A 26,825-nucleotide genomic window follows, 5' to 3' on the forward strand; every position below is an offset into this window, starting at 1 on the left:
CTGTTCTATCGGTTGCATGGTGGTACAGCATGTAGAATTCTGTATGTTCTTACTGTGTCCAGGTAACTTTTCCCCCCCAAGGATAATGCCTTCTACTTGTAGTAAAGCCTATTAAGCCAAGTTCATTTGAGTTAACAGAATTAACACAGCATGTATAATAATATTAATAATAATACACTTTACTTATATAGCACCTTTCCCATTCTTATTTTTCTTCACAGAAATTAAAAAAAAAAAAACAATAGGGTATATATAACACTGGATGCAAATAATATCCTTATAAAAGTAAGTAAGGATAAATACAGGAAAGACGATAGTTAAATACCTTCCTGAACAAATACATTGTAAGTTGTTAATAAGAATGAATTAAGTCAGTTGATATAATTAATCTAAGGAGGTTCTTCAAACGTCTGGGCACTATATAGCTGAAGGTTCTGTCACCAACAGAACACAGGTTAGTTTGGGGCACAAAGAGATTGCTAGAATCGGTGGAGCTTAGTGGGTAAACAGAAGCATAGTGATGAAGGAGATTACTGATGTAATCTGGTGCAAAGTCATTTAAAGCTTAATAGATTAGTAATAGAATTTTATATTCAATCACAGGGAGCCAGTAAAGGAGGTGTAAGGTTATGTGCTCGCTGTCTCAGGACTGTGTAAGGACTCTTGCAGCAGAATTTTGGATCAACTGGAGCTGTGATAACACATTAGAAACTGTACCTGCCAATAGGGTGTTAACAAAAGCATCAGAAAAGTAGAGGAATGAGTGGACACGGGATATGTTACGGAGGTAGAAGAAAATTTCTTAATGTGATTTATGTGGGTAGAATTGAGGAATCAAAAATGACACCAAGATTCCTTGCAGAAGAAGATGCGTGTGATAATGTCATTGAAAATGAGATCATTTTTTAAGGTGAGCTTTAGTGCTAGTTAACATGACTTCGGTTTTGTTGCAGTTTAATTTTAAAATCTTATGTTCAATCCCGGCTTAGATTTCAAGGAGGGAAGTTGTGAGCTTGGAAAATTCTGATGAACTTTCACTTTTAACACTGAAATAATCTAAGTATCATTCACATAAAAATGACAACCCATTTTAAAGCTATAAATAATATGGCAAAAGGACAGCATGTAGATACAGAACAGCAGAGGCCCAAAGACAAAGGCTTCAGGAACTCCTTGTATGACTGGTGCTGAGCTGTTGACAAGACTAACAACTCTTACCATTAGTCAGAAAGAACTAATAAGAGTCCCAACTGAAAAGCATCTCATCTAATGCTGATTTCTGCCCGGTGCTTGTTCCTACACAGCAGATACACATAACCATTACATTCTTCCTAAACTATACTTTTAAAAAGAGTAAGAAATGTTTTTGGCCTAAAACCGAGAATAGCCATGTAAGGGTCCTACATTGGTAGCAGTTTATTAACATACTGTATATTATTCAGATTATCTGAGTAAAACTCCAAAAATGGAACAGATCCATTTATAATAATCAAACATATCCTTGCATACAAATGTAGTACAATTAGAAGCTGAAACCTGTGTGTGGTTTTCTGTGAACATCAAATGGGCTTTCTACCATAAAGACATCACAAGATTAAGAGTAGCTCATTCAGTTCATTAAGCTATTTTGATTAGATAAAGCATGGTTGTGATAATATAGCAAACTTGCCCCAGTAAATCAAGAGTGCTTTTTATCACAAATACCTAATATATACATACACAACATGATTGTGACTCACATGACAAAAGGTAAATATGACCTCACTGTTTCACCATTCGTTACATTACTTGTAATGTTTGGGATAACTTGATAAATGATCCTTAGTTCCTGCTTAAGTTCTTTCCTGTTTCCATCTTTAAATTCAATCATCTCAACATTCTTCCGCTTTCTCAGTTACTAATTTTTTAACACAACTGGTGGGTATTCTGGTATGCCTGTTACAAAATCAGCCTACTCCTGTAAAATATAGCCTCAGATTCACACTGTCTTCTTCTGGATATGTAGCAAAAATGTTTGGCAAAACTGGGCATTTTCTATTACCAAGAAAAAATAAATAAAACAATTGATCTCATATTTATCTTCTTTCTATTCTAAAACAAGAAAAATATCATCCCTAAAACAACAGGCTATGCCTTAAGCAAGATTATTTTACTAACCATGTAAAGTAGGATTAAGGGTTTATTAGAGTCACAGAACATGTAATTTGCATACTAAGAAAATATCCTTAGTTGCAAAAACAGTAAATATTAAACCAATTATATACATGTAATTTCTCCTAAAAACATAAATCACAATGGGCCAAGGAAAAAGACATGGTATATTCTTTGCTACAGAAGGATAACTGTTTCTTGTTTGTTTTCTTTCAACTTTTTCTTTGACATCTTGTAAAGCACTACACTCTTTGTATAAAAATGCACCACAGAAAAAGTGTTGTTGCTGAAATATAGCACATAGTGAGCTCTTTCCTATCTTTCAAACTTATGACACATTTGTCTGTCAGTTTAGTTTCTAAAGTGCACGTAGTATTAGTTGTCATTCAACAGCAGAGGGTATCAAGGACTCATAATCCAGGTAGAAATCTCACATAGCGCAAGATCTTACTAAAGTAGGCTAAACTAACCTTTAGGTGGTTTTCAGATCCTTCCTGAAGTGTAAACATGAATTGTTCTGCAGACTTCTGAAGAAGTTAAGATATAGAGTAGTCCCAGGGGCATACTAAAAATGTGAAGACAGTAAACAAGAGAGAAAAATTCAAAAGGCTCCACCACTTAACAAACTAAAAAAAATAAGAAGAAAAGGAGAGGGGCAGTCTGCTCTTTATTTTATTTTAAATTCATATTTAATAATTTATCAAAATAAGCTTTTCAAACTTTTAGTCATCTGTGCTCCTGATTATATGCATAATGTATATTTAAAGAAAACATTCTTTTAAAGTGCATTTCACAATAGAACTACTGTCCCATTTGTAAACTGTCTCTGACCAACTCAAGTACCAATGCTGAATGGTATTACGATAGGTACATTACCTGATAAGAAAAGCATTCTCTCCAATGTACTAATACTTTACTCTAAGCTATACAGATATCCATTACATTATACAAAAATTGAACTATACAGGCAAATACAAACAATTAAAGGTAACAATCAATCAAATCAGATATCTAAATGTATTAGTCATTGATTTAAGATGTTTGAAAGGAGAAAGCCAGTTCTTGCTATTGATAATTAACCCTGGTTAATTTTAAAAAGACCCATTTTTTAAAAATGAATTATAAGTCATGTTAGTGTACTAATACTAAGCTTATCAGTTTTTAATACAGAAAATAAGTATAATATCTTGAACATAAAATAATTCTGCCAGATCCTGGAACTAACATACAGTATTGTATTAAAATGTGTTTTCTTGTTTCTATTTTGCCATAAGCAAAATTGTTTCATGTGGAGAAATGCTGACTTTTTAAAAGTATTGTGTCACTTGACTGAACCATAACAGAATGTCTGAACCCAAGATCCAGCAAAACTAATGATCTTGCCTTGAAGCTAATTTTTTATTTTTAACTATTCAGCACATGGGAAAGGCATAGAATTAACACACTATAAGAAGATTATTTTGTGAAGGCTACAGAAAAACAGAATCCTACTTTTTTTTTTTTTTACAATGAGATCTGTAAGCTTCAATGCAACACAACAGATGTATGCTCAAATCAGACGAATGTAGTGCACAATGATAGATCTACCACTTCATCAGACATTCGATACATTTTTTGTGTACAGTTGAGCATCATTTGTTAGAAACCATGGCACAATATAACCATTGAAGAAACAAAACTACAAAAACCAAAGTTGGATAATATGTGGTCTGAAGCTATACAAACATTGGAGAATAGAGGGTTTCACCTGTGGTAAATGTCAAAACTCTGCCCACTACTGCCACTGCAAGTAGACACGTGAACATAAAACAAATCCTTATCTCAAGAAAGCAGTACCAGGAATCTGTGATACAATGTATTAAAACCATTTTACTTTTGTTCTCATAAGCACATTTAGGAAACATATAAGGTGCGTTTCAATAAATTGAACCCTTTGCCGCTTCAAAGTATCTGGGAAATTTTAAAGCTTTTGTTTTCAGGTTTGGACACCAGCCCAATCAATTCCATTTTAAAACACAAAAAAGAGACAAGTTATTTCTTAAATGTTATAAAAATGCTTCTCTTTAGAGCATAGTTTTATTTGGAAAAATTATATATACCATAATTGTGAAGAAATAACTTTGACATGAAAATACTTCTTATCCTCAAATGAATCTATAGACATACACATAAACACCCATACACATATACAAATCTTAAAAAGATGTTTCAGAGACAGAACTGTGGTGGACAGCTCAAGAAAGCATAACAAGTGGTCCTAGGAAAGATATGTATCATGTGGGAATTTCTAAGAGATCTTGTCTGCGAGTTTTAAACAATTTAGGCTTTCTGTCTTTGGATGTGGATGGAAGTCACTTCAGGCATTTAATTAAGTGATGTTTGTTACTTTAAAATCTGAAAGCAGAAACCATTGTTTTTGCTAATTTATCATGAATCTTTTTTCTTAATTATTTCATGTTTTCACTGTGGACTGTGTACTCACAATTGAAGCTGTTTAGCTTAATAATGAAAGGGTATGGCATGTTTTTAATCTCCATCATGTGCTATATTATGATTCTTATCCATCTTTTACAATATAGAAAGAGAAAATCTTTCTTGCATTATAATTCTTAATTGAAAAATGGACAGTAATTTCCTGTATTAGAAAATAATGATGGAATTGCATGATTATTGTTTCTTTTATTCTTTCTTCTTATAACCTTAACATAAGTTTTTTGACTCCCATCTGTATTTATTCTGCAACTTGGTTTAAGTGTTTGTTGCACTTTATGAGAAGTGCTGCATACATAAATAAAAACCTACATGAGTGTGGTAAGTGTACCCTATTAAGGCCAAATTGACTTTCTGCCTTGTATCCTATGTTGAAAAACTCCAGTTAGCTACAAACCAGACATAGAAAAACACAGCCTAAGAAAATATATGTGCATGAGTTATAAGTAAATACATAGACTATATAAACAAAATAAGAACCAAAGACAACTGTCATAAGTATTTAACAAAATCACTTTGTTTATTAGAGCAACTTGAAATTTTCCCTGCAACTTCAGTACATCTCTGCAGTCTGTAAGTAATTTCACGAGGCCCCTGAAATAGAAAGCTGAATTTCTTGAATTGCACCTACAAGCTATTTTGTTTCTTAATTAATGGCAGTCTACATAAGAGGAAGCCTACTTGGAAGTATTTCCTTATCAGATTTCCAACTAGACTCACTTAAAAGCTTTTTAACTCATGCAAATACAAACCTTGTTTTTACTTATTTATGGATTTAAAAAAGTACATTTTTTTACTTCTTCAGGAATGAAACATATGTTATAAAGTAATAAACAAACCAGATATTCATCTGGCATGAATACTCACAAAAAAGCCATGTATGCAATGTGTAGGGCCATATAAAAGAAGCCAAGCAAATTTTATATTAACAAATATATGTATAAAACTCTCAGTCTTCTGAATAACTAATGATTTTGACAAATGGCCATTAATATAACTTTAAAACTACAGGAGGAATGCTATAATTTGGATGAAAGCTCAATGGTATTCATAGTTATTAATTTATTATTTTTCTGAATAAGTGTATTCCAGTGAGTAAGTATATATTAATTATATAAACACTTGATATTTATTTTTCAAAAATTACAGCACACTGGGGAATTTCTGATAGGATTGAATCTAATACATGTTATCTGATAATATAAAAAAGTTAGAAACTGTATGCATGGAGCAACATTCAGGTTCATTTGAAGGCTGTTTAGTCACTGTAGCCCTAAATGGACTGATTGTAGTAGACAGGTTCTAGAACCTTCTCAATCAATTTCAGGGTTGCAGGGGCCAAAGGCTATCTTACCTGGATAGGGGAAAAAGCTAAAAACAGGTTTGGACAAAGCTCTAGTCCATCACAAAGACCACCTTCACTCACACACACACACCTTATACATATATAATGACAATGTGCAAATGCTAAAGCTAAATAAATAAATAAAAAAGAAACCTTCTGCAGTTTATTCCTCATTTGCTTGAGCCTGTCGGGCCATTGTCATTTTCATGAAATAGGGCTTGCAAAGCTACACTGTTATGACAAATGCTAGGGACAGAAGAGGGAGGTAAACTTTATTACAGCAATTAACAGTTATGGATATCAGGTAAAGGTGACATTCTGATTGAAAATTATAGGGTCACCAGTCCCAAACTGGGACATTATGCCCAACATAAAGCCCATCTTAATTGTTTTAATGCCTGCTTTAACTCATCATCATTAGAGATGGATCAGGGCATGGAAAAAATATACAAAGAAACACATACTGTATACAGTACAGTTTATTTTTGTATAGCCCAAAATCACACAAGAAGTGCCGCAATGGGCTTTAACAGGCCCTTTGTCTTGACAGCCCCCCAGCCTTGACTCTCTAAGAAGACAAGGAAAAACTCCCAAAAAAAAAACCTTGTAGGGAAAAATAGAATGATTCCACACAGTACTTAAAATGTCAAAAAACAACAAAAAAACTTGGTGCTCTCTGTTTTTGTCTGCTTAGTGGTCCTCCTTGCAACGCTGTTCAAATTTATTACAACTTGTTAATCAAGTGAGGTTCCCCCTTAGGGTTCCACCTTGGAGTTGCATCATATAATAATACATGATGCAATGTTTTGTGAATTCCACTTCTCTTTGTCCACTCAGAAATGATGTCTCCTATGGAAATTTTATGACTACATATAAAACAGCATTGCTTACTCTTTGTTCTCTTCATTCAAGAGAAGGAACTGGACATACTTTCTTTGACTGAAGCATGGCAAGGGTTGAAGTTGATCCCTTCCTGTATTTCCTATATTTCCAAGCCTTGTAAGTCAGGATGTGCTGGTGGTACTTTTAAAATAAAACATACTGCTTTAGAATCTGATTTGTCTTTTGAATGTCCTGAGGTCCAGTTATTAGACTCACAACCTCTCACTGTTGTTAAATTGTATTATTCCCCCAAACTATGTAATTATTTTAATGCTGAACTGTCATCATTCCTTTTTAAAGCTACTGCCCTTTCTCCAGATATTTTATTGGTTGGTGACTTTAATATTCATGTCGATTCTCCAGACTGTTCTTTTTCAAAAGTTTTTAATCTGTTCTAGAATGCATGGTATTACTCATCATATTACTTTCCCTACTCATTGAAATGGATGTACACTTGATCTGGTGTGCTCCTCTGGTTCAGTCAGTCAGTCAGTCAGTCAGTCAGTCAGTCAGTCAGTCAGTCATCGTCCAACCCGCTATATCCTAACACCGGGTCACCCATTAATTTTACTACACTTGATCTTCCAGTCTCTGATCAAAAAGCTTGAAAAGCTTGATTGAAAGCTTTTACTTTCAATATCTCGACTCTCTTAACTAAGATAAATCATATTCACATTATATCTTTCGTAATATGAAAATACTTCAACCATGTGTTCCTGGCTCCATTATTAGTAACAATCCTTTTCCACACAATCACTCTTCCACCACTGACTTAACTGCATATTATAATAATTATATTTCATATTGTTTAGATAATCTTGCTCCTATTCAAACACAGTTTCTTTTAAACACAGCGCACCTAAGTAAAACTCTGAGCTACATAGTATGAAAGCAGCTGGGTGTCGATTGTAATGCCTGTCCAAAAGAAATGGCCTGACTGTGCATATTCAAGTATATGTTGACCATCTTCTTAAACAAAAAAGCTCCTTCAGATGCCAGATCTGCTTATTATAACACTAGTACTGGCCAAGGAAATTCCAAGATTCTTTTTTCAACAGTTAATTAGCTTCCACAATTTCACTGTACTTCTCCTTTTATTGTTTCTTTAGAATTTTCTTGCTGCTTTTTAAAAATTTTCTCATCTAAAACTGATGCCATTCATCAGCAACTCTGCAAACACAACTACCTAAAATTCTATCCTGGATGACTAGCCCCACATGTCACAACTTATTCTTCAGATGTTTCTCCAGTTAATGATATTTTGATATCAGAGATTATCTATAAATCTAATTCATGTATATGTTATCTTGACCCTATTCCCACTGTCTTAGTCAAAGCTTGTGTACCTTTCCTTGTTCCTCTTCTAACTTCTATTACTAATTCTTCTCTTTCCTCTGGTATAGTCTCTGACAGTCTTAAAATTGCTGCTGTCATCCCATTATCAAGAATGCCATGGATAATCCCATTGATTTCGGCAATTGTTATTCAATTTCCAATCTTCTCTTTCTTTCCAAAATTTTAGAATATGTTGTTGCTTCCAAACTATTTGACCATTTGAACATTAATAAATATTTGGGACATTTTCAAGTCTGGTTTCTGTCCTAAACAAAGCACCAAAAGAGACTTGGTTAAGGAGTAATAAATGATCTGTTTCTGGCTGCTGAGTGGGAATTACTAAGTACTCCTACCCTTCTTGATCCTAGTTCAGTATTTGTCATTCACACACTATTTTTGGAATGTCAGTCTTAACTAAACTAACAGATTTCAGTTTATTCAAGCAAGATAACCGCATTTCTTACCATTCCATTGATACCCATGGTGTGCCACAGGGTTCAGTACCAGATCTCTTACTTTCTCATACTTCCTTCCTGTTGGTTCAGTTACACATCATCATCGTATTTAGTTTTATTGTTATGGTGATGACATCCAGCTTTATACTTCTACCAAACCATCCATGATATTAAAATGTGGACAGCACAGTATCCCTCAGTCTTAATAGTAACAAGCCTGAAATTTTTCTTGAGGGTTACCCTTTAAAATTTTGAAAATTTTAACATTTGCATTGGTGACACCATTATTCCTTTAAGCCCTCAAGTCAAGAGCCTTCATGTTGTTTTTACAGCATTCTGTCTTTTCAATCTCACATTAACAATACATCTAGTATTGTCTTCTGTCACCCTTGGTAACACTTTAGGACTTCACTGTCCTACTCTATGGCTGAGGCACAAGTTCATGCATTTGTCATAACATAACAAGGCTATACTACTGCAATGCTCAACTGTCTTGTATTCCAGCTAAACCTGTTAATAAGATGCATTAAATTCCATATTCTGCTGCTTGCCTATTAAATCAAGCTATGGGTTATTGTTACATTACTCCTACTCTATATAAACTTCACTAGTTCCCAGGTAAGTAATTGACTATAACATTCTTGTCTTCACTGAAAAAGCACTCCATGATCAGGCTCCCAGTTATTTAACACCAGCCCGTTTACTGCTCCCTTCTACATCTAACCTTCTTATTCTCACATCAGTCCACCTGTCTTCCATGGGAGGTCAAGCTTTAGTTACACTGCTTTTCAGCTCTGAAACTCTCTCATTCATAATATTTGTTATCTTGATATTGTTTCTTTATGATAAAAACATCTTAAATCTCACCTTTTTAGAATTGCCTTCTCAAAAGCATAAATGATATCCTAATGATTGTTTAATTATATTTTTAATAGGAGTGTGTTTCATTTTCTTTGATTATTTATTTAATTGTATTGTTTTATGGTTTTATCCTGTAATGTGTCGTTGAGTATCTAAAAAGTTATAACTAAATAAGGTGTATTATCATTATTATTGTAGTTACTATTTTACTTTACTTTAACTTTTACTTAAAAATAAAGTCTTCAATTTGTTAAGAGTAGATTTTGCCTACATTTTAGAAGGGTTTTCTTCACCCAGAGAATAATAGACACATCTAATAAATCACCAAATAGTGTAGTAGAGAGCAGTACTATAGAATCCTTCAAATCTAAATTGGTCATTTTTGAGAAATTAGGTGAATAGGATAGATAGTTTTTTTGGCTTGAATGACCAGTTCTCATCAAAATTATTCTAATGTAGCAATCAGTTGAGAATTATCAAGCTACTCAATTCAGCAAGTAGCTCTTTTAATGCAAGGCTATATTGAGCTACTAATCAAGATAATATGCACATCTTTGAGATGTAGAATGAAACTGCAATACTTAAAGCAAAGAAACCCTATTCAAACATGAGGAGATTGTGCAATAAATATGAACCCATAATTCTGGACATATAGAAACAGGAATTATCACTGTGCCAGAATATTAACAATGTCTACACCAAAATACAAGGGTTACATTACATAGCAGAGCAAATATAAACTACAGGTGGAGAGCCATAAAATAATCTGTGATATTATTTAATCTGTGTTATATGTCATTGTATTGACTTTGTCACAATATACAGCTGTTCTGGAGGTTACACGTTTAAATAGTAGTTGTTTAAATATTACACAGCTCACTCCTAAATTTAGGAAATAAATAAAACAGTACTGTATATGGTAAGATTAAGATTGCCTTTGCACTTGAATAATACATCACGATGTGCAAAAGAATGACAACCAGGTAAGGAAAAAAGATTTTTGTTCTCAAAGTGGCATCTTTACTTTGTACAACAGATAAGGGGTGTGGCTGCAAAGACAATGGCTTGTACACAAGTCACCTGTTAAATCCCCCTGTGCTCTTAAGAAAGATGCTTAACCTAGCAGTGCTCCAGCTACACAAACAAATGTTGATAGACTGTGGTGAGGAATTAATGAAAAATAATGTAAAGTAAAAGCAGATTTTTTCACTTTAACATTTTTCTCCTTGAGTTGTCAGTACAGTGCAGCCCTGACTAATGTTTAACTCTTTGCCATTCATACAAGCCAATAAGCTCTAAGCAGGGGTATGTACAACATGACTGTTGTAAACAAATGGCAGAATGTATTACTATGGTACAGATAACACAAACACACAGAGGCTCAGGTGTGCAAACCACAAAGCATCATTCTGTGCATATATTGTTCAGTGTCTCATTTCTCTTTAAAGTATGATCAGCATGATATATTGGCTTTGGACACTGCATATTGGTAACCTGCCCTCTTACCATGTTGATGACACAAACTTATAAACTCTCATGTTTACCCTACACCAATCTTCTATGAAATGTAAGAGTGGCTGCCACAGCAGAACATGCAGTGGACCTCATTTTCGCTGGCAGCTGAAAGTGATGTATTTAACCATTTTTGGGGAAAAAAATCCTTATTGCTTGTTTAATTTAATAATTTATAGTTGGTGGTCATCATCTCCTGACAGGGGCTCACCAATCTGTGATGTATTATTACCTTTCCTATGTCAGATGCTTGAGCTTGTGGGCACTGTTATCATCCCTTTCTGGCATGTGAACTTTCCTTTAGAAGTCTCCTTTTCAGCTTTCCTTTCAGTTTCTCAGACTAAATATATCACTTCAGGTACCACTCAGATTTGTACTTTGCTGAATCATCATCATAAGCTTGTATCACAAACTTGTTGTGGAGCAGTCCACAGATAATTTAAAAACCATACTGCTAAGAATAATCTAATCCCCGCTTCCCTGTTTGAAAAATCTCAACATAGTATTTCCACATAACCTTCCCAGGTCTTGCTGCCATAATATTGAGATAGCTCCAGATTTCTTCTAATCTGAAAAGTTTTTGTAAACTTTGAGATCCATCTCATCTGAGAAGTGATACTCCTAGCTGCCACATACTCGGTCCCTTCCTTAAGTCAAGCATAATACCAGAAGTCTGCTGCTTAATTAATTTTCAGCTGTTCTGTATTATCTCAGTACGGAGTCAGTGGAAACAATGGTAGGTTTCTAAAAGCAGTCCTTCTTTTTAATCTGTCTACTTTATCTGTCATTGTCAAGTGCAGTCCTGAGGTAAGGCAATCCATCAGCATCACATGCCACATAATTAAGCTGTACATACTGTATATTCATAGTGCTCGTCCCAACACAGAACTGAAAAGAGGATGCTCCTAAAAGCCTATTCATCCTTTTTTAGGATGTATAACTATGAGTCATCCATTCCTTATAAGGCAGAGACAAGAAGCACATGGAAGGGTATGTTTGAATGTAGCAAAACATTGTACAAAACATTATGATACAGTGCCAACTCTGAATCATGATTATGATTCTGTGAAAGATGGCCAGCCCTGGATCTAGTGGGCCAAAGTGGCTTCAGGCTAATATTCCAATCAGTTTCTTAACTCAGTATTAATCATACTGTTAACTGAACTCTTTTTGCACGGATGGATCACTTTACACATCTGTCTGTTGTCTCAAAAAATATCTTTTGCTTTGAAATTCAAAATAATAGTTATTGTTTCCAGGTCCTTCTTTGACAAGAGATCCTTACTTCCTACATTATTTATTTCAGTCTAATTGTCAAAAATTTTGCTAATCATGAGTAATAAATAATAAGGGAATCAACAAATAATTGGTTCCATTTTCACCAGTATGTATGGTCATATAGAGCTTCTCTGTTTTAATAACATCAAAAAAGAAAAAAGAGGGATTGATGGGTTGATTTCCTCCCCATTTTAAGTTGTTGATTTTAGAGAAAACTAAAAATATACTGGAAGAAATTCCTGACATAGAAAACATTTAACATGCACTGTACAAGATGAAGAGTGTGAATTTAAACATAAACATAAAGAACTGGTTGCTAATTGAGAAACTGGTTGGAGCAAAAGCATGTCCCCACAATATGATGCCCACCTCAGTTATATGTACTGTGGTAGCCGGCCCGTACACAGACAGGCGGACACATTGGCATCACCCAACACACGTTTATTTATCATATATACAGTGCACCTCAAACCCCCAAAGTCCTGGCCAACACAATGCCTTATCTCTTCAGGCCACCTCCTCGTCTTTCCTCCCAGACCTTGTCCTTCCTTCTCTCCCAACTCCAGCCATCGTATGAAGGGAGGCGGCCCCTTTTATAATCACCCGGATGTGCTCCAGGTGCTTCCCAGCAATCTTCCACCGGCACTCCCCAGTGTGGCCGAAGTGCCGGCTGCGCACCCGGAAGCACTCCAGGTGTCCCCGCTTCTCTTCCCCCCAGCACTTCCATGTGTGGCAGAAGTGCTGAGGTCCAGGGCTTCAAAGCTCTGTACCCGTGGTTCCCATAGGTACCAGGGTGGTCGACCCCACGTGATCTGGGGAAGGTGTAAGCCTTCTTCCGGTCCTCCGGGGCGTCCCAGCCGGGTCGCCCCCCCCCCCCCCAGCCACCTGCGACAGTACATGTGCTGCAACATCTTTTATAAGTGTGAATTAAACTACAAATACAGCAGGCGAGGGATATTGCATATTTTGTGAAAACATGGAAACAAGTGTATTGCAGTATACTGCATCCATCCTGTGATACAGCCCACCATGAAAAAGTGCCATCATTTGTCTTGGAGGGCCACAATAGCTGAGTGCTTTCTTTCCTATGACCTTCTTAATCAGAAACTATTTTTCAAGTTATATAGAACATACCATATAGTTACATTTTCTGTCCCTATTATTTGGCTGCACCGAAATTCCTTCAACAAAATGTTTAATGGACCAAAGGAGATTAGTATCCCTTAATCCCTTAGCTTTATCATCTCATTTTCTTCAAAGTATTTTATTAGGAGAGCTGCTTTAATTATAATTGAATTATTATTCACCTCTGTTATGGATTCTTCCATTTCATTTTTATTTACTTATTGATTGATTGAATGCAATTGTATTTTTTTATTTGACTACTTAGAAAGCATTTTGAGCTCCACCTCTGTATAAAAATGTGCTATATAAACAAAGGTATTTACTTTATGATAAGCATATACACACTGATCAGCTACAACATTAAAACTACTGACAGGGGAACATTGTTTATCTTGTTACAATGGCATCTGTCAAAGGATAGGATATATTAGGCATAAAGTAAGCAGTGAGTGTGATGTGTTGAAAGCAGGAAAAAATGGGCAAATGTAAGGAGCTAGGAATCTTTGACAAGGGCCAAATTGTGATGGCTAGATGACTGGATCATAACATCTCCAAAACAGCAGGTCTTATAGGGTATACAGTGTTTAGTCAATATCAAAAGTGGGCCAAGGAAAGACAGCCAGTGAAATTGGCAACAGGGTTATGGGCACCCAAGTATCACTGATGATCATGGAAAGCAAAGGCTTGCCCATCTGGTCTAATCCCACAAAAGAGCTACTAAAGCACAAACAGCTGAACACTTAATGCTGGCCATGAGAGGTGTCGGAACATACAATGCATCACAGCTTCCTGCATATGAAGCTGCTTAGCCTTAAACTGGTCAGAGTGCCCATGCTGATGCCTGTCTATCACCAAAAGCACATACAATGGGCCCATTAAGTGTCAAAACTGGACCATGGAGCAACAGAAGAAGGTGGCCTGGTCTGTCTTTTAGACCAGGTGGACAGATGGTGCATGTGTATTGTTTACCAGGGGAAGAGATGGCAGCAGAATGCACTATGGGAAGAAAGCACGCCTGTGGAAGTAGTGTGATGTTCTCGGCAATATTCTGCTGGGAATCCTGGGGAACCTGGCATTCATGTGGATGTTACTTCGACACATACCATCTACTGATGAAGACCATGTACACCCCTTCATGGCAACAATATTCCCTTTTGCAGCAGGATAATGCAAGCTGCCACACTACCAAAACTGTTCAGGAATGGTTTGAGGAACATGACAAAATGTTCAAGGAGTTTACTAAGGGATCCATCCATCCATCCATTGTCTCCCGCTTATCCGAGGTCGGGTCGCGGGGGCAGCAGCTTCAGCAGAGATGCCCAGACTTCCCTCTCCCCGGCCACTTCTTCTAGCTCTTCTGGGAGAATCCCAAGGCGTTCCCAGGCCAGTCGAGAGACATAGTCCCTCCAGCGTGTCCTGGGTCTTCCCCGGGGCCTCCTCCCGGTTAGACGTGCCCGGAACACCTCACCAGGGAGGCGTCCAGGAGGCATCCTGATCAGATGCCCGAGCCACCTCATCTGACTCCTCTCGATGCGGAGGAGCAGCGGCTCTACTCTGAGCCCCTCCCGGATGACTGAGCTTCTCACCCTATCTTTAAGGGAAAGCCCAGACACCCTGCGGAGGAAACTCATTTCAGCCGCTTGTATTCGCGATCTCGTTCTTTCGGTCACTACCCATAGCTCATGACCATAGGTGAGGGTAGGAACATAGATCGACTGGTAAATTGAGAGCTTCGCCTTGCGGCTCAGCTCCTTTTTCACCACGACAGACCGATGCAGCGCCCGCATTACTGCGGATGCCGCACCGATCCGCCTGTCGATCTCACGCTCCATTCTTCCCTCACTCGTGAACAAGACCCCGAGATACTTGAACTCCTCCACTTGGGGCAGGATCTCGCTACCAACCCTGAGAGGGCACTCCACCTTTTTCCGGCTGAGGACCATGGTCTCGGATTTGGAGGTGCTGATTCTCATCCCAGCCGCTTCACACTCAGCTGCGAACCGATCCAGAGAGAGCTGAAGATCACGGCCTGATGAAGCAAACAGGACAACATCATCTGCAAAAAGCAGTGACCCAATCCTGAGCCCACCAAACCGGACCCCCTCAACGCCCTGGCTGCGCCTAGAAATTCTGTCCATAAAAGTTATGAACAGAATCGGTGACAAAGGGCAGCCCTGGCGGAGTCCAACTCTCACTGGAAACAGGTTCGACTTACTGCCGGCAATGCGGACCAAGCTCTGGCACCGATCGTACAGGGACCGAACAGTCCTTATCAGGGGGGCCGGTACCCCATACTCTCGGAGTACCCCCCACAGGATTCCCCGAGGGACACGGTCGAATGCCTTTTCCAAGTCCACAAAACACATGTAGACTGGTTGGGCAAACTCCCATGCACCCTCCAGGACCCTGCTAAGGGTACAGAGCTGGTCCACTGTTCCGCGACCAGGACGAAAACCACACTGTTCCTCCTGAATCCGAGGCTCGACTATCCGACGGACCCTCCTCTCCAGTACCCCTGAATAGACTTTTCCAGGGAGGCTGAGGAGTGTGATCCCTCTGTAGTTGGAACACACCCTCCGATCCCCCTTCTTAAAGAGGGGGACCACCACCCCGGTCTGCCAATCCAGAGGCACTGTCCCTGATGTCCATGCGATGTTGCAGAGGCGTGTCAACCAAGACAGTCCTACAACATCCAGAGCCTTGAGGAACTCCGGGCGTATCTCATCCACCCCCGGGGCCCTGCCACCAAGGAGTTTTTTGACCACCTCGGTGACCTCAGTCCCAGAGATGGGGGAGCCCACCCCTGAGTCCCCAGGCTCTGCTTCCTCATTGGAAGGCATGTTGATGGGATTGAGGAGGTCTTCGAAGTACTCCCCCCACCGACCCACAACGTCCCGAGTCGAGGTCAGCAGCGCACCATCCCCACCATATACAGTGTTGACACTGCACTGCTTCCCCTTCCTGAGACGCCGGATGGTGGACCAGAATCTCCTCGAAGCCGTCCGAAAGTCGTTCTCCATGGCCTCCCCAAACTCCTCCCACGCCCGAGATTTTGCCTCAGCAACCACCAAAGCCGCATTCTGCTTGGCCTGCCGGTACCTATCAGCTGCTTCCAGGGTCCCACAGGACAAAAGGGTCCTGTAGGACTCCTTCTTCAGCTTGACGGCATCCTTCACCGCCGGTGTCCACCAACGGGTTCGGGGATTGCCGCCACGACAGGCACCGACCACCTTACGGCCACAGCTCCGGTCAGCTGCCTCAACAATGGAGGCACGGAACATGGCCCATTCGGACTCAATGTCCCCCACCTCCCTCGGGATGTGGTCGAAGTTCTGCCGGAGGTGGGAGTTGAAGCTACTTCTGACAGGGGGCTCTGCCAGACGTTCCCAGCAGACCCTCACAACACGTTTGGGCCTACCACGCCTGACCAGCATCCTCCCCCACCATCGAAGCCAACTCACCACCAGGTGGTGATCAGTTGACAGCTCCGCCCCTCTCTTCACCCGAGTGTCCAAGACATGTGGCCGCAAGTCCGACGACACGACCACAAAGTCGATCATTGAACTGAGGCCTAGGGTGTCCTGGTGCCAAGTGCACATATGAACACCCCTATGCTTGAACATGGTGTTCGTTATGGACAATCCGTGACGAGCGCAAAAGTCCAATAACAAAACACCGCTCGGGTTCAGATCGGGGGGGCCATTCCTCCCAATCACGCCCTTCCAGGTCTCACTGTCATTGCCCACGTGAGCATTGAAGTCTCCCAGCAGAACGAGGGAGTCCCCAGAAGGTATGCCCTCTAGCACCCCCTCCAGGGACTCCAAAAAGGGTGGGTACTTCGAACTGCTGTTCGGTGCATACGCACAAACAACAGTTAGGACCCGTCCCCCCACCCGAAGGCGAAGGGAGGCTACCCTCTCGTCCACCGGGGTAAACCCCAATGTACAGGCTCCAAGTCAGGGGGCAATAAGTATACCCACACCCGCTCGGCGCCTCTCACCGGGGGCAACTCCAGAGTGGTACAGAGTCCAGCCCCTCTCAAGGAGATTGGTTCCAGAGTCCAAGCTGTGCGTCGAGGTGAGTCCGACTATATCTAGCCGGAACCTCTCAACTTCGCGCACTAGCTCAGGCTCCTTCCCCTTCAGAGAGGTGACATTCCACGTCCCAAGAGCCAGCTTCTGTAGCCGAGGATCGGACCGCCAAGGTCCCTGCCTTCGGCCACCACCCAACTCACACTGCACCCGACCTCCTTGGCCCCTCCCATAGGTGGTGAGCCCATGGGAAGGGGGACCCACGTTGCCTCTTCGGGCTGTGCCCGGCCGAGCCCCATGGGTGCAGGCCCGGCCACCAGGCGCTCGCCATCGAGCCCCACCTCCAGGCCTGGCTCCAGAGTGGGGCCCCGGTGACCCGCGTCCGGGCAAGGGAAAACGCCGTCCAAAATTGTTTTTCTTCATAGGAGGTTTGTTTAACCGCTCTTTGTCTCATCCCTCACCTAGGACCAGTTTGCCTTGGGTGGCCCTACCAGGGGCATAAAGCCCCGGACAACAGATTACTAAGGGATGTGTTGGAAAAACATGTTCAATCCATGGAGGTCTCACTTACCTACTTGCAACACATAAAGGACCTGCTGGAAACATTTTGGTGCTTGATACCACAGGACACCTTCGGAGGACTTGTGGAATTCATGCCTTGATGGGTTAGAGCTGTTCTGAGGTGGAACAAGGGGGACTTACACAATATTAGGCAGGTGGTTTTAATGTTTTGGTTGATCAGTGTATTCTGGTGTAAATGGTACAAAGCTGAAAGGTTAGCTGTTAGGCTACATTATTCTGTGTCATTGTTAACAGTTTGCTGCCTAAAAATACATTTCTGAGACAGCAGACAGAAAAATGGAGAATGTCATTTAATTAAAATTTAAATAAAAAATCAGTGTCTTATATGGACCACCTGGAAAGAGACTTGACCTAAGAAGAACTAATGATTTGGTTGTTACATTTTTTAAATTTGAATTTATTCTTGCTTTCTCACTGAAGCATTTCAAACAGAGAGAATGTAAAATGATAAAAAAAATTAACCAAAAACAAAAACATTCATCAATTAAATACATATATTCTGTGGTGTATGCAATATTTATAATGTAGCATTTATATTGAAACTAGCAAATGGATAAAGAGCAACCTGTCATAACAGTATACATCTGGAATGAAAAGAACATTACAAGAGAAATCTATTACTTATATACAGTGTATAAAAATATTTCAAAATATAATTACAATAACATTACTACTTTCTGCTGTTTTCTTGGCATATAATACAAGGTATTCTCTTGTGCATGTGAGTGTAAATTATTTTATGTTTGAAGTCAACCAACAATCCATTCATCCATGTTCTAATCTACTTATTCTGGTCATGGTTATAGGGATGTTGGTCAAGATAATTGCTTTAAAGATTGAGCAGAGACTGTAACCCAATAAAATGTAAAACATACTAGACTCAATGTGTTCCTGGGTGTAACTGCTTACATACTGTATATGAGAGAAACAGAAGAAAGCTAACAGATAAGCCAACCATGGTCTTCCTTTATTTAAATACAAACTAAGTACTTAACCAAGTAAGTAATTTTAGTTAATAATATCTTATATAAAATTTCCACTCTTGCATATTACATATCCTTCTATCTCATAAATGGAATAAGTGAGCTTTGAACATAGAGGAATCAAAGAATGAGCAAGCTAACTTCAATAAACCTGCACAAACTGAAAAAGGGTCAATTCTGTGTATGTTTCAATAACTGAAATTTCAGTATGTCACAGTTTGTCAAAAGAAATTAAAGCTTTATTAATTATAAAACTACACTTAAGACTTTGTGCCTCTAAATCTTTCAGCTTTTCTTTTCTATGTCATTATGCTTGTTATAAGTTTAAAATGGGTAAATCATGTGCATTTTATGCTAAAATACTGTTAAATAAATACCTTTGGGAAGTCAGAGCAATGCATGAAAATGAAGCATAAGAAGACCAGTCTTTCCCCTCCTTCACTGCTCAAGAGACCGACCTTAAAATCAAAATGCTTGTTCCTGCTAGAACTCTGTTTCATCTGCATGCACTGCCCCGATTTTACATAATGATCAAAATTAAAGGAACACTTTTTAATCCGAGTATACCATCAAGTCAATGAAACCTCTGGGCTATTGATCTGGTCAGTTAAGTAGCAGAGGGGGTTGTTAATCAGTTTCAGCTGCTTTGGTGTTAATGAAAGTAACAACAGGTGCACTAGAGGGGCAACAATGAGATGACCTCCAAAACAGGAATAGTTTAACAGGTGGAGGCCACTGACATTTTCCCCTCCTCGTCTTTTCTGACTGTTATTTCACTAGTTTTGCATTTGCCTACAGTCAGTGTCACTACTGGAAAGCATAATGCGATAACTGGACCCTACAGATGTTACACAGGTAGTCCAACTTCTCCACGATGTCACATCAATACGTGCCATTGCCAGAAGGTTTGCTGTGTCTCCCAGCATAGTCTCAAGGGCACGGAGGAGATTCCAGGAGACAAGCAGTTACTCTAAGAGAGCTGGACAGGGCCGTAGAAGGTCCTTAACCCATCAGCAGGACTGGTATCTGCTAGGAGGAACAGGATGAGCACTGCCAGAGACCTACAAAATGACCTCCAGCAGGCCACTGGTGTGAATGTCTCTGACCAAACAATCAAAAACAGACTTCATGAGGGTGGCCTGAGGTCCCAACGTCCTCTAGTTGGCCCTGTGCTCACTGCCCGGCACCATGGAGTTCGATTGGCATTTGCCATAGAATACCAGAATTGGCAGGTCCACCACTGGCGCACTGTGCTTTCACAGATGAGAGCAAGTTCACCATGTGACAGATGTAAAAGGGTCTGAAGAAGCCATGGAGTACATCATGCTGCCTGTAACACTGTTCAGCATGACCGGTTTGGTGGTGGGTCAGTGATGGTCTGGGGAGGCATATCCATGGAGGGATGCACAGACTTCTACAGGCTAGACAACAGCACCTTGAATGCCATTAGGTATCAGGATGAAATCCTTGGACCCATTGTCAGATCCTATGCTGGTGCAGTGGGTCCTGGGTTCCTGCTGGTGCACGACAATGCCCAGCCTCATGTGGCAAGAGTATGCAAGCAGTTCCTGGAGGATGAAGGAATTGATACCATTGACTGGCCCCCATACTTGCCTCACCTAAATCCAACAGAACACCTCTGGGACATTATGTTTCGGTCCATCCGATGCTGCCAGGTTGCACCTCAGACTGTCCAGGAGCTCAGTGATGCCCTGGTATAGATCTGGGAGAAGATCCCCCAGGACACTATCCGTCGTCTCATTAGGAGCATGCCCCGACGTTGTCAGGCATGCATACAAGCATGTGGGGGCCATACAAACTACTGAGTACGAATTTCAGCAAAATGGACTAGCCTGCTGCATCATTTTTTCACTTTGATTTTTGGGGTGTCTTTGAATTCAGCCCTCTGTAGGTTGATAATTTTCATTTCCATCAAACAATGTGGCATCCTTTCGTTCCTAACACATTACCAAGTCCGTATCAGTATAGATATCCAGCATGATTTTTTTCCCATTAAGAGCTGATGTGTTTTCAAAGTGTTCCTGCAGTTTATATTGAAAACATACCAAAATACCATTTCCTTTGCTTATACAGTGCCTACAAAATGTATTTACCCTTTATAGTTTTCACATTTTGAGCTTATACCATATTGAATCACACTGAATTTAATTTAGCTTTTTTCACATTGATCAGCAGAAAAAAGACTCTTTAATTCCAAAGTGAAAATAGATATCTGTAATGTGATCTAAATTAATTATGCATTTAAAACACAAAATAATTGCTCACATAAGTATTCACTCCCTTCATATCATAATTTAGTAAATATACCTTTGACAGCCTTGAATCTGCGTGGATAGGTCTTTCTCTATTATTTTTGCACATCAGTAATATTTCACCCACACCTCTTTACATAAGTGCTCAGGCTTTATCAGGTGGCATGGGGATCATAAGTGAACAAACTTTTTCAAGTCCAGCCACGAATTCTCAAATGGGTTGACATCTGGACTCTGACTTGACTACTGTAAGATTTTAAAATTGTTCTTTTTCATTCATTCCTGTGTTGTTTTTTTATTTTATGCTTCATCCATCCATTCATCATCCAACCAGCTATATCCTAACGCAGGGTCACGGGGGTCAGCTGGACCCAATCTCAGTCAACACAGGGCGCAAGGCAGGAACAAATCCCGGGCAGGGCACCAGCCCACCGCAGTTTATGCTTCATGTTATTGTTTTACTGGAAACTGTCTTTTCCCAAGGTGCAGGTTTCTTGCAGACTGCATTTCTGCAGACTGAGTTTTCTTCCAGGATTTCCCTGTATTTGTCTGCATTCATTTTCCCTTTATCCTCACAAGCCTTTCCAGTTATGCTGCAGAGAAGCATTCCCATCACATGATGCTGCCACCACCATTCTTCATGGAGGGGATGGTGTATTTTTTACAATGTGCAATGTTTGGTGCATGTCAAAACATGGTGTTTGGTCTCATGACCAAAAAGCTGAGTTTTCAGTCTCATCAGACTACTTAACCAACTTCCAGCTGACTTCAGAGTCTTCAATGTTACTTCTGGCAAACTATATTTGAGATGCTATGTGCATATTTTTTAATAGTGGTTTTCTCTTTGCCATACAGTTATTGTTATACGGAAAGTCTCTTCAGTCTCAATCACATAGTTTGTAACTCCTTCAAAGTTCTCATAGGTCTCTCGGTGGCCCAATTGACTAGTGTTCTTCTTGAACAATCATTCAGTTTCTATGGATGGCCTGTTCTAAGCACATTTACAGTTGTGCCATACTCTTTCCATTTCTTAAGGGCTGCTTTAAATATACTCCGGAGGATATTCACTGACTTGGATATTGTCTTGTATCCACACCCTGACTTGTGCTTTCTTTTACATGGAATTGTTTGGAGTGTTCTTTTTGACTTCATTGTGTAAGTTAGGCCACAATACTTACTGACCAGATAAGGTACAGCTATGCAACAATCAGTTGAAACCCTTTGACTGCAGACAGGAGATCTCCATTTAATTAATGATATGCCTTCTAAAACCAATTTGCTTCAGCAGTGGTTGTTTATGTGTGTCTTATTAAAGGGAGTAAATACCGTCAATTATTTTGTGTGTTATGTTTGTAAATAAATTAGACCACTTTGCAGAGATTTGTTTTCACTTTGACATTAAAGAGACTCTTTTAGTTGATCATTGTAAAAAAAGTAAAATTAAACCTAATGTGATTCAATATTGTATAACAATAAAACGTCAGAACTTCCAAGGATGTGAATACTTTTTGGCACTTCTTCTTTCGGATGCTCCCGTTAGGGGTTGCCACAACGGATCTTCTTCCACATCTTTCCTTCCTCTGCATCTTGTTCTGTTACACCCATCACCTGCATGTCTTCTCTCACCATTTCCATAAACCTTCTCTTAGGCCTTCATCTTTTTCTCTTGCCTGGCAGCTCTATCCTTAGCATCCTTCTCCCAATATACCCAGCATCTCTATATACAGAAAATGAGTGTGGGTAAGTATGAGTGATCCCTGTGATCAACTGGCACCCATACAAGGATGGTTCCTAGCTTGTACTCACTGACACCAAAACAAGCTTCATTCAGTCTTTACCCTGAATTAGACTAAGTGAAGAGGTTATAGTAGAGCTAATATAAGACTGTTATTCACATTTACAAACTTAAAAAAATATGTTTTTGAGACTGTTCTATGAGCTTTGTTCACCAAACCAAAAAATGTTAAAGCATGTGTCAATAAAATGTAACATTATTTGTGCATTAAAAACAGAAAACACTGAGCAGTCTCACATTGACAACAGCAAAGACGCCAATTAATGGAGCTAAACATCTTCTGTAATGGACAGTATTTCCATCAAAATAGTATACAGCTAATACCTCTCTTTAGTATGTTCAGAATAATGAGACCTGTCTCACAAAAAAATTGCCTATTTTACTTATCCGATATGACTGTTTCTCAGGCTTAGTTGACAAAAAATCTGCAGACATTTGTAAAATACACTCACACTCATGTACAGTATATATCCAATAACAAAGCACAACTTTATAATGCTGAATTGGCACCCTGTCCAAGTATACTTTGTACCCAAAACTGGCTCCGAGTGACCCTGACATGAATTAAGTGGACTTTGAAGTACATAATGCAGTCATTTACATATCATTTACACTCAAGTGTAATATTTCTCTACAATGAAAGTAAAGCCAGTCAAAAGTCTGAAAACAACAGTTTAAAGGACACCTTAAAGAAGTCTTGAAGATTTCATTGTTTAGTTGCTTAGGCCAAATATTAACAACTAACAGAACCTGAATGTTGCCAGATATCTTGTAAACTCAAAACTCTTTCTGGCCAGAGAGTAACTGTATAATACTACATGACAGTTTGTTTTATGTCTAAGAAATTGTAATCTACACAAATGTTCTGTGAAATTATTAGTATGCTATAAGGATTTAAATATGTTTTTACAATATATGTATACAATTTACTCATTCATTAACTGATATTTTTACATTTTTGTACACAATTACTACTTACATAGTGCCATAGGCTAACCATTATTTTAAAAACTATAAGTCTGACTTCATTAGATGTAATATTTTATTGGTTTAGTTATCTTTTTTTCTCAAATGCATAATTCAGGTGAGATTAAAATATTTTTAACTGAATGATAGTGGATGCATTCAGATAACACAGATTCCATCGATTCATTTTCTATTTTGTATTTAGTTTACAGGAAGCTGATTCCCATCCTTAAACAAAGCACTAAAAAATGCTGGACCTGATGTCTGCCCATCAATCGACATGATTACATCTATTTGTATATTATATATAGATAGGCTTAATTGGCAAAGTACAGTATATAATACAGTATATATAATGCAGAGATGACTGACTGAATTACTTACCAGCTCACTCATCACTATTTCCCATTTAGCTTAAACGGCAGGACATTTGATATATCAATATTTAGGGCTAAAATGATAGAAAAACTAAATACCCCAAAATCTCAAAATGCCTTGAAGTATTCAATTGAAATTTGGTGACAGTGTAGAAATAAGAAAAGTAGCTAATAAATGATTTTTTTTTTTGTTTAATTTGTTGATATTTATCGTTAATAATGCTGTAGCGAATGAGAACTGTAACGCACAGCATCCCCAATTTCACCACAGCGCTGACAGTGATCACTTGGAGAAATGGGGCACGGGGGTTTAGAAGCCGCATATTGAGGCAAAGTAAAATGAGCAAAGTTCGGTGAAGTTCAAGGAAGGTGCATTTAGCAGGTGCTCAACAGGACTCATGGAAGTGAAGGTAGTCAATTTTGTGCAAATGACTCAGCCAGAAAGTTATATATTATATATTACTCCCTATCTCCTTCACCTTATCTACAACCTTGTGCAAATACCAAAGTGAGAACTACAATTCCCATGAGCCAGTGCGCTGCTCCAGACGATTTCATCTATGTTCGCAAAGTTTAATTAGCAGCCTTGATGAAAGTGACATGTCATCAAAGACAGCAAGTGCTACATTTTTGTTTTTCTTAACCACTCTCGGATCCAGTTTTCCCTTCCTAATTTTATTGACTACCCACATACAGCATTTGAAGAGAAGTGGGATTTTTCCACTTGAATGGGGAATGATTAGAACAGCAGGGGAAGTGGGTCCCCGTGGTGAAACAAGCGTGGTTAAAAACGGAGAAAAAAATCGCACAGGCAGACAGTGGGTGTGTCACAAGTGACAATAAATTTCCGATAAACTGATTACACTGCTTTTTTTGTCAGTGCATAAACTTTCGTTTTTGATAAAGCCAACATACAGTAGTTGTCCCCCTGCATATCATCATTAAGTTTGCGATCACAATCACAATCAACAATCAACCTTGAGTACTTTAAAAAGACAAGATAAAAACAGAAAAGAAACACCACAAATTAACCGATTGAGCGAAGCCATGGTTGAATAGACTGAAGTGAGATTTTTTTCTAAAGGTGTTTTTCCAAATGTGATAATAAGAGAACAGGATGGTGTTTTGAGTAAGTAAAATAATATTTTTTTTTTTGACAGACATTTATTCACATGCACTGTATACTGTGGCAGTTCTAATTTTAATCTTTGATGCTAATGAAGAGTTGTTCATTTTTATCAGTTTTAAGCTTTTAATTAATCAACTTTAATTCACCTTTGTAACACCCCGCTTTAATACAGAGTTCTGCAGCAATCTCTTTCATACCAAAACCAACAAGAACTATTTGTAACATGTTCTGCTACAATACTGCATTAGCCTCTGGTAAATCAAAAACACAAGTATTTTACACAGAAACATGCTTAGTCACACAGTACTTCTCATACATCCGATAAAACAATGGCACTTTAACTGAACGACTCACACTTAGAAATTTTCCCAGGCGAAGTTGGCAGCTTCTAAATAACTGTGGAATCTAAGTGTTCTGCCCCGACTTAATCACTTACTATGTTATTAGTACTAAATTTCGGATTTTAATGTTTTGTAATGAATATCTGACTGAAGGTAACTTTTTCTCATTGCACGTTGTAGGGGTGGGGTACAACATTCAAAGACAGCATGCCCTTAAGATACTGAATATGAAAACTAGTGTGATTTTATGTGCAATTATAATGCAAAATGAGTTGCATAATACATTCTGGTTCAAGGAGCAACCATTAGCAAAAAGACTTAGGGCTCATTTATACTTCACGCTCAGAATGCGTACGTGCCCGTATCATGGCCGCCACGCGTTCTGAGCGTTCATTTGATGCGTCCTCTGAGCAGGTCCTCAGAAATTAACGTGACGCGTGCGCGAGTTGCAGTACCAGCAAAAAGTCGGGGGGTGCAGTGTGCTAAAAGTTGGATTGTGATGACAGAGTCTCTGTTTACTATCTACATGTGATAGAAAGCCGCTTTGCGGATCCTACGAGATCGGTGTGCACGCTTCGATATTTGATAAATGGTTCGATGTGGTGAAGCAAAATGCCGACATACAGATGTATTCATGGTGCTTTTATATTCAAGCGTCGCATATTCCCGATCGTAATGACACGATACATTTTAAAATTCTCACATACCGTCTTCTGTGCTCTTTTTTTTTCTAGGGCTTTCTCTGCTCCTGACAGCAGCGAATCACCAGCAATAGATCGCCACACTTAGCATATTAAATGTGTGATATTCCAACTCTCTGCACATTTAGAATCCTTAGATGTATACTTGATATCACTTTCATGATGAAAAACATTAAAGTATGTATATTACATTTTACAGATAAATCGGTAATT

General features: G+C 39.1%; 1 protein-coding gene across 4 annotated transcripts in view; it reads right to left on the reverse strand.

The window, feature by feature from the left end:
• LOC114650899 (rho GTPase-activating protein 6) overlaps window positions 1-26,825 on the reverse strand; it is a 611,037-nt gene that overhangs the window by 167,348 nt on the left and 416,864 nt on the right. Inside the window, exon 2 of one of the 4 annotated variants that reach the window (XM_028800818.2) lies at window positions 2,622-2,716. The exons of the other annotated variants lie outside the window; for them this stretch is intronic. Coding sequence (XP_028656651.1) covers window positions 2,622-2,660 — 39 coding nt within the window. The 5' untranslated portion in view covers window positions 2,661-2,716. The remainder of the gene's footprint in view (window positions 1-2,621; window positions 2,717-26,825) is intronic. 4 annotated transcript variants of the gene reach the window in all.

Source organism: Erpetoichthys calabaricus, chromosome 4 (genome assembly GCF_900747795.2).
Source record: "Erpetoichthys calabaricus chromosome 4, fErpCal1.3, whole genome shotgun sequence".
NCBI lineage: Eukaryota > Metazoa > Chordata > Cladistia > Polypteriformes > Polypteridae > Erpetoichthys > Erpetoichthys calabaricus.